Here is a 16,095-nt window from a genome sequence, read left to right on the forward strand (position 1 = left end):
CGTTGAATTTTCGTCGATGTTAAGCCTAACAAAGACTATTGTATCGTTAAAAATTATTTTTTTATTTTGTACAAACAAAATAAATATATTGAAAAATATAAAAATAATAAAAAATTATACTTCAGATGTTAATTTAGTATCAAAAACGTAAAATATTTGAGTAGCCCAAGACATAGCGAAAGATTGAGGCGCCACAGCACTGGCGAAAATTTAAATTTGCCGACTGAAATTCTTTCGGATGATTGACTTTCGGCAAATCGACGCTCTACTGTATATATACTCGTATATATGTAGACTGATAGATAGACAGGTTATATATATTAATTAATTTTTCGGGACGTTAAACAAAATCTAACTTTAAAAAGGAAGAAAATATTACATTATTTCTAACTTGCAATTGCACTAGACAGTTGCTATGTACTGAACACACTTTTCTTGTCATTATTCCCTACAATACAGTATTATAACTATTTGCATAGCATTTTTGTTGTATTATAGATATTATAAGTAATTTAGAGATAATTAATATAAACGAGAGGACGTTCCTGGGTTATATGCATTTTATTTAAGACATTTTATTTAAGAAGCTTTGCAGATTTTGGTGGTCCGCCGGTGAAACAATACTGAGACGACTTTATATAGTAGATTAATTTTAAATAGAATTTCTATTCAATTGTATATTTTATGCCAATCTGAATTTATTTGAATTCTTAACTTGTTAAAAATAATTTAGTAATTTATATTCAATTTTAAAATCCGTATTAAATAATCTCTGAAGGCTTTCATTAAGGTGATGAATTTCTAAACAATTGATAATTATTTATCATGATTATTAGTGTTATTTTGTAAAATTTAAATATACACAATGAAATTTCTGTTATTTAGCCAATTTATATATACAAAATAGTTCAAATGTAAATAAAAAAATTACTTTAATTGTGAAAACATATAAGATTCATTATAATTAAGTAATGAAGTTATGTAAATTGATTTACTTTACTAAAATTTTATGTATAATTGAAAATATTTATTCATCAAAGATAATATATTTATTAAACCTAAACAAAAGACCTTTTCAAATGTCTAATGCAACACAATGTAATGCACTCCAATAAATCTTAAGAATTGTAACAAACAGCAATTGTTATACAAAAGCATAATGTAAATTTAACAAATTCATTACAAGTAAATTTAAAATGATGAAAAACAGGAATTAGAAATTAGAAACAGAATAGGAAATTGCATTGAAGAATAATACTTAATTATTGCTCTTAAAATTCAAACATTGGAATGCTCTTTCCTCGATATATTATTCTACGTGAATAAGCAGTAAACTTTCAATGTAAATTTAGTGTATAAGTATGATGATAATTTTTTTTACATATACTTCGGAATGTATTTCTAAATCAAAAGTTGTTTTAAAGTTTACTCTTGTTCCTGTTTTGACTGTAAGATGAAATTGATTTATTGATTCAAATTGTGGAATATCTTTCCAACTGCTGAATCTAGATACATTCTATCAAATACAGGGTAAACAAATTATGCACTGTAGTTGCATTATCAGAATGCATTTTCGAATTTTTCAATATTGAATATTTATTTTATATTATTCTACATTTTATTTTATTATATATTTTTGCATTTTTGTAATGAATTTTGAAATGAGTACAGATTCATATGGTTTGCAGAGAATTTATCATAAATAACACAACTAAATTAGTACATGGGTTTACGTAAGTTTAAACATTTTTCTCGGCTTCGAAACGTAAGAAAAATTAATTTTGAAAATATACGAAAGCGTAAAAAAGGGATAAATTAGTGAATTTAAAGAAAAAAGACAAAAATACAATTGAATTTTGAATGAATGATGCTTCAGAACTGAATTATTTTACCTGAAAATCTTTTATTTATCTCACATTACGCTTCTTACTATTGCCTTAAATGCATAATTTAAGTGCAATTAAGAAATTTATAAAAAGAGTTTTAGCAATTACTTAATTCATGTAAACAAAGAATTCAATTCCTAACTTAATACAAAAGGAGAAATTTTAGATACAAATGTGTGAAGAACTGCAATTTATGTATAACTTTATTTAGTTAATTATAATTTCCAAATAAATTTTCTATAAAATTGTAATTAATTTGATGTATTTAATTTTTCTTCAAAATACAGTAGAACCTCGATTATCCGGACTAATTGGGGATGAAGGTAGTCCGGATAAGGAAAAATCCGGATAATCGAAACAAACACTTTAATTTGTCTTTTAATGATAATACAACACGTTTTCTTTTCGATGACATATCGGCAATATTAAAAGTAAATACTGTATTTAAATCGTGATCAAATTTTCAAGAAACAAACGTTCGTATTGAATTTGGACTACTACTGACCAACGCTAACAGACTACCTATTGTTTAAAAGGCCCTCTGGTGGCGCAAGAAGACGGATTTTATAAAATAAAAAGCAGTTGAAACTGCATTTTTATGAATAAAAATTTGACAAACTATTTATCGTTTTATGACGAGTAAAATTTTTTCGTCGCGTTCGCGGCTTTTAAGTAATGCATAAACCTTCGAGGCGCGAGGCCCTTCGGACCGCGAGGCATAGGCGGTGGCCCACGTCGTCCATGCCTTACGCCGCCCTTGGTCATAGAAATGATGTAATTTGAATATAAATTATTTATAAATACGTATGTCAAGTTATATTTTTATTACTACGTAAAATATATTTAAGAGTTTACGACCACTGTGCTGGGTGAGACGTTGTTGAAACAAAAAAAGTTATGCATTCCATCACGTACATAAACAGTGTCGTAATTCGCCAAGTGCAAATCAGCAAATTCGTAAAATTTTTGTTTATTTTGAACAATTCGGATAATCGAAAATCCGGATAATGGAGGTCCGGATAATGGAGGTTCTACTGTATATCCCAAGAAACTTTGCAAAAATGAATAATTTTATTTCTAAACAATGATTAAATATTAGTTTTGAAAGAAGAAAAATATTAAGTAATATAATGAATAATATATAACTGTAGGAAGGGAAATAACAGAAAATTCAGTTGATTAATAATAAATGTATGGTCAAATTTTTTTACGATAAAGTAATTAAAATTATGCAAAGCTCAGCTATTTGGAAATGCTGAGCTGAGATTTTGAAAGGAGAACAACGAGCTAAATTATAAATTTTTCTAGAGCTGAGAGCTGAACTGGAGTGTGTTGCAACATTTTTGAAATTAACCCGTGTTAAATATTATTGGGTCATTTTGACTCTTGGCATTTCGCTTTCTTTAGTACATATAAAATGGCAAAAGAAAACACATATAGTGATAAACCGAAAAATTAATCATTTCTTTGAAGACTTGCATTGCTTTATCGGTTAGGATATTTTTTGGATTTTACACGTTAGGGTAATGTAGACCTCATGTAATATTATATATAAACTAGATTTTATGTTGTTTGTTAACATAAAACTAGAAAAAGGTATTAATTACTTGTTTGATCTATTAGTTTATTACTATTGTATTTTTACTTGATTATTAACTTCATTATATTACCAAGCATTACCAGATCTACGTCTAAGAAATAAAGACAAGTAGCCAGTGCAAAGAATAAAATTAAAAGCCTTTTATTAATAAAACCAAATTAATTACAAAATAGCTATACAGGTATCAAATATGGAATGAATGTAGCGGAGTACGGGTACATGGTATTAGCAAGGTGTATAGATAAAGGTGAATAGATGGTATAATGGCTTGTTGCCAGAAACAAATATACAGGTAGGTCCCGTAGAGCCGCAATCCAAGGGCACGTAGAACTACATTTGCAGTAATCACAGTAAAATGAATTTATTTTAATTATTGCAAATGTACTATCAAGTGAGATCAAGCCAGCTTATTTGGCAGAACTTTAGAATTAATTAATATCTAATGATGTTATTTCTTAATTTTTAATATTTATATTGTCTATTAATATATGTTCCTGTATCAAAATAGAGAATGGTGTAATAGAGAAAAGATCTTTGGAAATAATCTATTGAATATGTATTTTGTTAAAATTTAATATTTTTAAAGAATTTTATTTACCGACTCTTTAAAATATGAAATATGATATTACATAAGGAGATAGTTCAATGTCTATTAGAGATGAATATATTATTTAAGAAGTTGTAGTCTAATACGCTCTTGAAGTAAGAAGAATTTCTGTGTCAAACATTTTAACCAGCATAGCAAAGAATTACAATATTTACTAGTTTTATAAAAATAAAACAAAATTCGTTTTTTTCTTATTATTTAATAGTAGATAAAACACTTAGTTTTTAGAAGAGTTTATTTATATCGGTCTAAAGAAATAACACTTTCATTACTACTATGATTATTCGTAGTATATTATTAAAATTTTATATGAAAAATAAATAATTTTTCTAGGCTAATAAAATAAAAAATATGAAAAAATTATGTTGAAAATATAACACTCCATAGTAAATATAAAATTGAATGTTATTTTGACATTTTATTAATTATTTTTCTTTTCAGTGTTAATATAATTCCCATATATTATATTGTCAATGTAATTCTATATCTAAATTTTTAATTTCCGATAAATTTGTTTGAATGATGGGCTATATGTATGTGTGTGCTCTATGCAAACAGTTAAAGATTTTACACTAATAATCATAAATAAATGGAGAAAACGTATTTAAAATTAATAGCAAACAGACCTGAATAATCTAAAATTGTAAAAATTATTATAAAACATTGTTTTGTTTATTATTATAATTGTAATTTCTAATCTATAAAACAGCCTTACTTTAGAACTTATATACCAAATAGTTAGTATATTGCATCTTATTACACACATAAATATTATATTTAAGTAAAATATTTTAAAGTAAAATTTATACGAAAACTTTAAATATGAAACAACTTGCTATTTTATTGCGCTTCTATGAATTAACTACAATTAACTACTTTTATATGAAGAAAATTTATATATTCTATAGAAAAGTTTCTTTAAATGGGACTCATCTATAGTTTTTGAAGTTTTGTTAGCTTTTCGATCTTATATTTCTAGTAGATTTACTGTGCAAGAACCATTTGAAGAGTAAGATGGATCAGATCGTAACTATTCTATCATAGACAGCTGACACTATTCTACTTTAACAAGAGGATTTCCATCTCTCCTCGATTTCAATATTATTTCAATCTCGTTTAAAAACAAAATTTTTAGAATATATAGAATATATATATTTATAATTTTAAAAAACAAAATATATTTTAAACAAAAAAAAATATATATATACTTTTGTTTATAGAAATTTTTCGTAATTCTAAATACTTAGTTTTTAATTACATAAAGAATATTAAATTTATTTTATTTAGTTTATTTTAAATTATAATTAAAATTTAATTAAATAGTTATACATAAAAGTTATTATAAGTTAATCAAATAAGAATTAATGTTTAAAAATTCATATGTTTTTGATTTAATTCATTTATAGTTAATTATATTAAAACTGCTTAAACATAATTAATTCTTTGAAAAGATACGAGCTTTTTAATAATATAAAATTAATGAAAACATTAATAACTTATTTTAATAAATAATTTAAAACAAATATCAATATCGAAATTTATACAAGAAAAAATTATAGTCAAATATTATTTAAGATAAATATTTAATAGTCAATATTAATCGCAATTAAATTTCTAAAGCTATTTTATTTTAATATTATCTTTTAATTGAGTGATAATTACGATTTCTAAAGTCAACCTTTCTCTGTATAACTTCATTAATTGCATTCAATCTTTTAATTTTAATGAAGTAATAAAGAGGATTTATGGGGTTTGTATTCCAAATTGAAATTCTAATTATTAACCATTAAGCTTTTTATAACTAAGAATTATTACTACTATTAACAAGAATTATTCTATTGAATTTTCTTTTTTCATTTATAGAACAGATGGAATAAATATTAATTTTATTTATTCTTGAAGAAATATAACAAAATTTCAAATAAAAAGAGTCTGAAAAAGACATGATTACAAATTTTCGAAGGCACGTAAATAAATTACTGTTGTAAAATTCTTTTATATCATTTTAAATTATTTTCAAATTGATTTTTAAATATTTCTATTTCTTTCCAATTTCCTATTTATTATTATTGTTATATCGAATAATTCAACTTTTTAACATCTATTCAATAAATTAAATAATTTATGTTCAAAATTAAAATTTTCGAATAACTGAACTTAATGTAATCATTTCTCTTCTTTCTTCTGTTGAAAGAAAATATTTTAAGATAGATTAAGAAATTTATTATACAATTTCTATTGACAATCTCACATTAAGAAGAAAACTAATGTTTTTCATTTTTCTTGACGAAGCTTTTATTATTTTCTAATTTGTTTCTTCTTTTTAAAATTTAAATTAGAAGCGCAGAAATTACTTCAAATTTGCATATTTTAAAGTAATTTTACTATTAGAAAAAATTAGGTTATTTTCAATATTAATAATAAAATTTAATGTTTTATATGTAATATTATTTAGAATTTCATAAAGCTATTCTAAAGCTTTCAAAATAATTTTTATTTTAANTAAAATATTTTAAAGTAAAATTTATACGAAAACTTTAAATATGAAACAACTTGCTATTTTATTGCGCTTCTATGAATTAACTACAATTAACTACTTTTATATGAAGAAAATTTATATATTCTATAGAAAAGTTTCTTTAAATGGGACTCATCTATAGTTTTTGAAGTTTTGTTAGCTTTTCGATCTTATATTTCTAGTAGATTTACTGTGCAAGAACCATTTGAAGAGTAAGATGGATCAGATCGTAACTATTCTATCATAGACAGCTGACACTATTCTACTTTAACAAGAGGATTTCCATCTCTCCTCGATTTCAATATTATTTCAATCTCGTTTAAAAACAAAATTTTTAGAATATATAGAATATATATATTTATAATTTTAAAAAACAAAATATATTTTAAACAAAAAAAAATATATATATACTTTTGTTTATAGAAATTTTTCGTAATTCTAAATACTTAGTTTTTAATTACATAAAGAATATTAAATTTATTTTATTTAGTTTATTTTAAATTATAATTAAAATTTAATTAAATAGTTATACATAAAAGTTATTATAAGTTAATCAAATAAGAATTAATGTTTAAAAATTCATATGTTTTTGATTTAATTCATTTATAGTTAATTATATTAAAACTGCTTAAACATAATTAATTCTTTGAAAAGATACGAGCTTTTTAATAATATAAAATTAATGAAAACATTAATAACTTATTTTAATAAATAATTTAAAACAAATATCAATATCGAAATTTATACAAGAAAAAATTATAGTCAAATATTATTTAAGATAAATATTTAATAGTCAATATTAATCGCAATTAAATTTCTAAAGCTATTTTATTTTAATATTATCTTTTAATTGAGTGATAATTACGATTTCTAAAGTCAACCTTTCTCTGTATAACTTCATTAATTGCATTCAATCTTTTAATTTTAATGAAGTAATAAAGAGGATTTATGGGGTTTGTATTCCAAATTGAAATTCTAATTATTAACCATTAAGCTTTTTATAACTAAGAATTATTACTACTATTAACAAGAATTATTCTATTGAATTTTCTTTTTTCATTTATAGAACAGATGGAATAAATATTAATTTTATTTATTCTTGAAGAAATATAACAAAATTTCAAATAAAAAGAGTCTGAAAAAGACATGATTACAAATTTTCGAAGGCACGTAAATAAATTACTGTTGTAAAATTCTTTTATATCATTTTAAATTATTTTCAAATTGATTTTTAAATATTTCTATTTCTTTCCAATTTCCTATTTATTATTATTGTTATATCGAATAATTCAACTTTTTAACATCTATTCAATAAATTAAATAATTTATGTTCAAAATTAAAATTTTCGAATAACTGAACTTAATGTAATCATTTCTCTTCTTTCTTCTGTTGAAAGAAAATATTTTAAGATAGATTAAGAAATTTATTATACAATTTCTATTGACAATCTCACATTAAGAAGAAAACTAATGTTTTTCATTTTTCTTGACGAAGCTTTTATTATTTTCTAATTTGTTTCTTCTTTTTAAAATTTAAATTAGAAGCGCAGAAATTACTTCAAATTTGCATATTTTAAAGTAATTTTACTATTAGAAAAAATTAGGTTATTTTCAATATTAATAATAAAATTTAATGTTTTATATGTAATATTATTTAGAATTTCATAAAGCTATTCTAAAGCTTTCAAAATAATTTTTATTTTAAAGTTAATCAAAAGTTTACTTAGTAAAACATATCAAACTATTGTGGATGAATTCATTACTCTTTAATATAAATATCTTACGTAGAATCTTATTTGTACTAATTTTAATTTATAATAGCAAAATGATATTTTTGTTGCTTAATACAAGTTTCACTCTATAACGTTTTGTACAGTACTGCATTAAAGCATACAAGGTCATGGCAGAGACTTCATCTGTCAGGGGTTTCATCTTGCTCTTCCTTATTTATACTGTATTTTCTGTTCTATATCTGTATTTGCGTAATGTATTTAAAGAAATTGGAACAGGGAGCTTCAAAAACGCTTAAAACTTTCCTTCTTTTATAAGAGCTAAAAATGTTTAAAAAATTCTTAAGGTAGAAGGTAATTGCTTTTCTTGCCGTTGAGGAATATTTTAAACAACAATGTGCATTTTATAACGCATAAAACTTTATTTTAAACGTCAAAGCTATAAATTGAACTTGAACAGAAAACAGACAATAAAAATTCATTTTCACAAATAATTTTGCTGTTACCAAAACTGGTGAAAAGTATCACCATAACTCAGCTCAATTTTTTTCGTTTTTTACCTGAAACTACGAATTTGTTGTATAAAAGAACGACTTTTGGTACTCCAAAATACCAAAGTATTAGCCTCGGAAAAGGATTGTACGTATATTTATATAAATACTAAATTGTACAGGCTAATATAATTTTGCTCTTTAATTTGCAATTAATTTTGTCCATTAATAAAATAATCCATTGTACAGTGCACAAATGTTTATTTTTGTAACGAAAAGTAATTCATTATAAAGATAAGCGATCATACAAACATAACAGATTCTCAGATTTCGGGAAAATATGTTACTGTTAATATATGTAAGTAGCAGATGAGCCCGGTGTTTCTCGGGCAAAAAGTAACGATAGCGAAGATTAAGAGTATTAGATTATTAGATCCTCCTTTAACTTTTGGTTATACTTCTGGTTCCGGTACTGCGATAACCCTCGCTATTTTTCACAGTCAATATGAATAGCTAAAGGTGACTTGGCGTTCATCTGCAAGGTAAATTACAAGAAATTCCAGAAAATTCTCAAAAATTCTTTCTGAATGAACTTTATTGTAATATTTTGTCAAGCGGTTGCAATATTTGCATATTATATTTTGGTTATGTGTTCTGATCTACTGAAATCCATATTAAGTTATTGGAATAAACTTGTTCATTTACAAAATTAATTATTTATAACACTTGGTTTAATACTTGTAACCACGCAAGTTTATGTAAATATCTCAAAGTTTAAATGATGAGTGACGTTCGTTGCAGCCCATCAATGGCCAAGCGGTCTTCGTACCCTGAACACTGGGACTTCGGTCGTGGGTTCGCGCCTCGCTCGGATGGGCTGGCCACGTAGAGTTTTCCGTGTTTTCTCCACGTCTGTAACGCCTAAATAGGGGTTTTCCTTAAGACCTCCCGGAATTCATCCTCTAGGCAAATAGCCCAAGTGTTGGCCATAACAAACATTCATTGCAAACGGGGCTATATATTTCTTATTTAATTACTGAATCCAAGTAATATCAATTGGAATAATTTAAATATATTTCAAAATAAACATTATTTATTATCATCAATAAAAATTATTTTAAATAACATCTAAAACAATGCATTCTTAAAATTGTATGTCATCTATACTAATATTATAAAGAGGTAATGTTTGTAAGTTTGTTTGCAGCAGGTAATCTCCGAAACTACTCATCCGATTTCAAAAATTCTTTCACCAATATTTAGAATGAAACTTCAGGGTGGACATAGGCTGTATATTATTCCGTTAAACATTCATATAAATTAAAATATATAATCTAGGTTAAGGTTTTTATGTCAACAGATGGCGCTACGAGTACAACGCCCTATGTTTGCTTTTCTGTGAGGCATTATGCTTTTCTATGAAAATGAACTAAAGGAGATCATCATCTATCTATCTATATAAATAAAAATGTAATGTTCATTTGTTCCTACCGATTCCTTTGAAATTTTGACACAACGCTGCATTCGAATACGCACGTGTTTTTATATAATATACATGTCGAAATTCCTCCAGGGGGGAGATGGACAGTATTAAGGCTTACCATAAAGTACTCTGCTTCTATTTATACTATTTTAGATGCGGTTTTTTGCTTTTTTGATTGCGTTTTAATAGGGTACGTCAAGAAAATGTACACTAAGGGATTTTTCGAAAAATTCCCCCCCACGGGGGAAGGGTTATACATTTATAATAGATACATTTTGAGCCACAACAACGCATGGTGGGGTCTGCTAGTTCTTTATATTCTTCAACCGTTTTCAATAGAATTGATCACAATTTTTTCTTCCTTATATTTTTACATATAAACATGGAAAATTATTTTTTTCTTTATAATCCTTTTCACTTCTTCAAATATTTATATTTTTAACTTCAAATAGTGTCCAAATTGAAATTTTTTTCTAGCACAAAAAACTGTGCTAGAACAAGAAGTTGTTCTTATATTTATATTTTATTTTTTCTCATTAAATAATAAATAAAAATAGAGTAAGATAAATTTTTTAAGATAATGTTAAAATTAATCTTAAAAAATTTTTTGAGTTTAATTGTTTACACAGTTGGGTTTTTCCTTTCTCTGTAGAAAGTAATACATTTTTATAAACTTGAGATTTTATTTAAACAATTAAGATAGCATCTTAATTTTCTGTCGTTTATGCCATGACAGGGTATTTAAACTGCATAAATAATGTATAAATTTCATTTATAATAATGGAATTTTATAATAATCGAATTTATGACATTAATAATTCTATAAATTTTTACCACTATAAAATTTGATAATAATTCATTAAGATTCCAAATTAATAAAATAATATGAAAAGATTTATGTTTATTAAATGTTGTAAACATTTTTGTACTATAATGGATATAACGATAAATTTAGAATTATATATTCTATAGTTCTTCTTTAATATTTATTGTGTGTATAAAAAATTATATTATATTGTGTAAAACAAATTATATACAATACGTATAATTTTTTAATATTGTATAGACTACTTGTATTTTATTAATATTTTTATAACAAAAAACTTGAAATTAAAAAGTAGTTTTTTATATTACAGTAAATTCCTATTTTATTAGTTAGTTTATTATTAATCGAGTCGTCATACTCGTATTTTCCATAAACTCAGAATCTAAAATTGAGATTATCATCTTGAAAATACAATTTTAACTACATAAGCGTATACAAAGACGGTCGGATCGCCGAGCGGTCAGGGGATAGTCTTCCGCTCTGGGGGATCAGGATCGAACCTGGACGGGTTGAAAAATCCCCAGGAATTTTTCAGGTGGTGGTATATTAGGATATGTTGGGCCCCGTTCCTCATCACCCGGCTACCGCATTATAGGACTATCCGATCTCATAAATGGCCTGTTAAAAGATTTCCAAAGGGCGGAAAGAGCTTTAAAAACAAGTACTGTATACAGAAATAGCCTTTAATATCCATTTTTTCAAAATGGATGACAAATTTATACATTAAAAAATACGTAGAAAAGACTTGATTTTCGCCATGTCGAATTACCAGGAACAACAGTCTTCCATTGCAGAGATAACCTTTTATTAGAGTCTACACTGTCTCAAAAATATGCATAAACATTTTAAAAAGTTCACATGTGACAAGCCAATTAATAAATACATAATTTCATTTTAAAAAATGGCTGACAAATTTACACATTAAAAAATACATGGTGAAAATCGAGACAGTTTAGTCTTTTCTACGTATTTTTTTAAAGCATTTAAAATTTTTAAGAAATTTCTTGACATATTAGCGAGGTTGCTGCTGAAGTTTTCAACGCAAAAACGTCGGCCGCAACCTCTCTAATAATATGTAATTTATAACTTATCATTATTATAAATGCTGCTGAAATAGAATTTAATATATTGCATTTATATTTAATTTCGTTCATAGTAAATTTGAGTGTCGAAAAAGAAAATTTTGAAATATGCGAAGAATCCGTAAACAGAATGAAGAAAAACGAATTTCCTGATATTTTGGAAGGAAATAATCTAAAAAAAAGTGTCCTTAATTATGTAAGTAAACAGATTTGCATTAAAATATTCGTTTATTAAAATACTTATAAACACTTAAAATAAAAAAGTTTTGTTATGTTTAATTTGGTAACTTATCTCAAATTTTTAATTTTTACAGAATTATTCCCCAGAAGTAAGTGATTTTGACCATGCCAAGTCTATAAACTTTCTCTCTTCTTCAAGTTCAATCACCTCGACAGAATCCACAACTAAAACGCCGGAACTGAACACAGCGATTCCTATGACTTCTGCTTTGACATGCGACCTTAGGATACGTCATATCCTGTTCGAACCGGAACAACCAACAGGATCTTTAACAGAGAGCACAGATAGTTGAGAAGGCTATTCCCAAGGCATATACTAAAAATAAGTATGAAATTAAGAGAAGGAGAATTTGTATCCAATTAAAGTGAATCTGGAATTTGTTCAGTGACTAAATCTTTGATTTGTTTTTTTAAATATAAAACACTTTTGTAAACCGATTATTTATACTGCCGTATGATTTTATTCGTTACAAAAAGAAAAGTATACGCTCTAAGGGCACTCAACTTTTTATACTGTTATATCATTTGTTGAGTTTGAAACACCAAAAAGTATGGAGTTAATACACTTTTGAGACGGAACGGGTTGAATTATTCCATATCAAATATAAAATGTAAAAATTTAAATATTTTAGGAAAATAAAAATTCCTAATAATAAAAATAATTTCATCTTAACAGAAATGCATTTAAACATTTATGAGATATACAAATATTGTATTATATTTTTTATTCTAAGCAACGTTTACTTTCTTACGTATTTATGATTTATACTATTTTAACTTAAACATTACGTATATTTTATATAAATAGTTAATTTATTGTAAATATTCAAAACTTTTTCAAACTAAAGCTATAAATAAAATATCACTCTTTTTTATCTTTATTCTTGTCTTTTAGAATAAAATTTATTTATTCATTTTTGAAAATATAAATATTTATAATTAATTAACACATATAGAAAATATACATTTAAATTTTTATTTTTAAAATATATAAAAATTTTCAACTAAAATCAAGTTTCATTAATCCTGATATCTAGAAGAAGAATTTGTTACAGAGAAGTAATAGCCCTATATAAAATAAAAACAAAAATTATCATATATATATTTATGAATTTCACTTTTGTATGGTTATGTGATGTAATGTCAGAATCGAAATTATTTCCCATTTTCCGGATCGCCCAATGAATGAGAATGAATCCTGTCCGTTATCATTGACATATTCCGTTCGGAAAAATTATAAAATCATTAAGACGTCAATTATTTTTCAAAAAATTAAGTAAAATACGACAAACTATAATCCATATCATACCGAAACTAAAGCATCGGTTTATTCAGATTATTCTGCTGCTAGTCAACAAGAGTCAGCCTTAGGAATGAATTTATCAAACTTAAAAATATGTTTTATTCAATTATTTTCTTGAACATTTCATCTTGTGCAGTAATGTTTAAAATTTAATTCGGTTTAACGCAATTAAATAGTGAATTAAGTATATTTGATAAGAATTTTGACTTCCTGAATAGTGTGTATTTCTGAATTATGAGTAATGCAAAGGTGGTGCGTTCTCGCTCAGTATACAGGCTTATTTTATTTTATTTTTGAAATAATTATAAAAACTGATTATACTTTTGTAACACGTCAAGAATAGAATGTTGAATATTTGGAAGAATTCAACCAAAAACGGAACTCGAACACACCTCTCCAGATCGCCCTGACAAAATAGCCGGCAGTTTTAGCATAGGTTTGGCTGATGGTTTAGATTTTGTATATATATATACAAAATCTAAACCATCAACTTTAAAATATTATATATATATATATATTAAACTTCTACGAGAACGTAATGTTTTAAACCATAATACTGGATATTTCCTGTATTATCACTGGATACATCTGTGTGCCATACAGTGCCGTAACTAGGGCAGTGCCAGCGGTGCCTAGGTACGGGGCGTATACCCTGGGGGCACAGAAATGACCTAGACCAAGTTTTGGTCTAGGTCATTTTGGCTAGTTACAGAAGCTCGCACTGGGTGCATAAAAGACTAGTTACGGCGCTAGTGCCATATATTACGGAATCTTCATTATATTCTCCAGGTAACAATGACAAGTGTGTTTCACCTGCTGGAAATATATTCGTAATAAGTACAACCAATGTTGTCAACAATTAAGAAAAATGAATAATTTCTGTTGAAATAATATTAAAATGTTACTTCAAACGCTAAAGACTGAGATATGATTACTCTCGAATTATAAATCATAAAAATATTCAGTTTCCACATCAAATTCGGAATGAGATGAAACAATTCAATTCTTTAAATCAAATATCTGTTTATTACAAGTATACACAATAATTTTCATTTCTCGTTTTATTTCTAATTTAATATTGCAAAGCTTATTTTACAGATATTTTCAATCTCTTTCACATATTAACTTCTTCAATAGCTTTTAGAATAATTCTGATTTGTTTAAATATATTCTGAGATAAAGAATTGCATTCTATGATGATCGCTAGTTTATTAATTGAATAAAAATAAAGTTTAACGCATGTAGTCTTCTATTTCTGCTATTTAGTTTCTCAAAGACTAAAGTATTATTGAGAATAAATAGCTTTAACTTTAGCCAGACATACACGTCATCAGGATTAAAAAGGTTAGAAATTCTTTTTACTTTTATTTACATGTTTTAAATTTAACATTAGTGTAATTAACGTTCTTGACATTGATGATTTAGTACAATATATTTAACATTGTTAACATCATTGATTAACATTGTAATAAACTAAAATTCATTACACCTTTAAATGTATAAAACATGATACATTTTCTATTAAGCCTGAATTTTCCAAAAACGGGTGATATAGTCAAATTAAAATTCGTCCCTGTGACACTGTTTCTATAAAATAATTTTCTTGAAGTGTTTGTTTCGTTGGAAACACTGTCATTCCACGATATCCTAAATGTTATGACTGGACTATTTCCTATTTATTTTACATCATATTCCTGAGAGGTACGACTACCACTAGAGATACATTATTTTTATAGGACTCTGAAGAGACAGAACTAATTAATTAGACATCATAATGATGCAGCAAGAGAGGAAAATACTCAAAACGAAGAATGTGGTGACACCAGATAAGATCTATCTGGTGTCACCACATCACGTTTCTCTTCAAAAACTGTCAATGTAAAAAGATGTATTATATAATATTAACCAATTAGAAGACTAATAAAAACAATATTAACAATAGAGTATAGTATAGTATAAAATAAACTAGATTGAATAACTAAGTCATTTTTGGATATTTAAATGAATTTGAATAATGTATTAACTTCAATTATTAAATTTCTGAACTCATAAAAAATCATTAAACAAAATAAATTCAATGTTTATAGAATTGACTATTAGTAAAATCTAAATAATTTTTTAAAGACTCAAAAAATTCATTACATAATCAATAGAAGAAAATTTTAAAAATGTAAAAATTAAAATAAAATTTTTTATTTAGCTTAATGTAGGCTAATCATTACCATATAAAATATACAATAGCAATTCAAAGATGTACTTTTAAAATAAAAGCATTTTTCTCACTTTTTATCACAATTATGTTGTACAAGTTTTGCATTAAAAATGTAAG

At 25.3% G+C, this 16,095-nt stretch overlaps 1 protein-coding gene across 1 annotated transcript in view; it reads left to right on the forward strand.

The window, feature by feature from the left end:
- The window catches only part of LOC111642161 (synaptogenesis protein syg-2-like), an 84,119-nt gene extending 71,089 nt beyond the window's left edge, over window positions 1-13,030 (forward strand). Inside the window, exons 19-20 of the mRNA XM_023388448.1 lie at window positions 12,298-12,419; window positions 12,538-13,030. Of these exons, the coding sequence (XP_023244216.1) occupies window positions 12,298-12,419; window positions 12,538-12,756 (341 nt within the window). The 3' untranslated portion in view covers window positions 12,757-13,030. The remainder of the gene's footprint in view (window positions 1-12,297; window positions 12,420-12,537) is intronic.
- Window positions 13,031-16,095: the final 3,065 nt, after the last annotated feature.

Source organism: Centruroides sculpturatus, unplaced genomic scaffold, assembly GCF_000671375.1.
Source record: "Centruroides sculpturatus isolate CEXI.00-Female unplaced genomic scaffold, Cexi_2.0 scaffold1190, whole genome shotgun sequence".
NCBI classification, from domain to species: Eukaryota; Metazoa; Arthropoda; class Arachnida; order Scorpiones; family Buthidae; genus Centruroides; species Centruroides sculpturatus.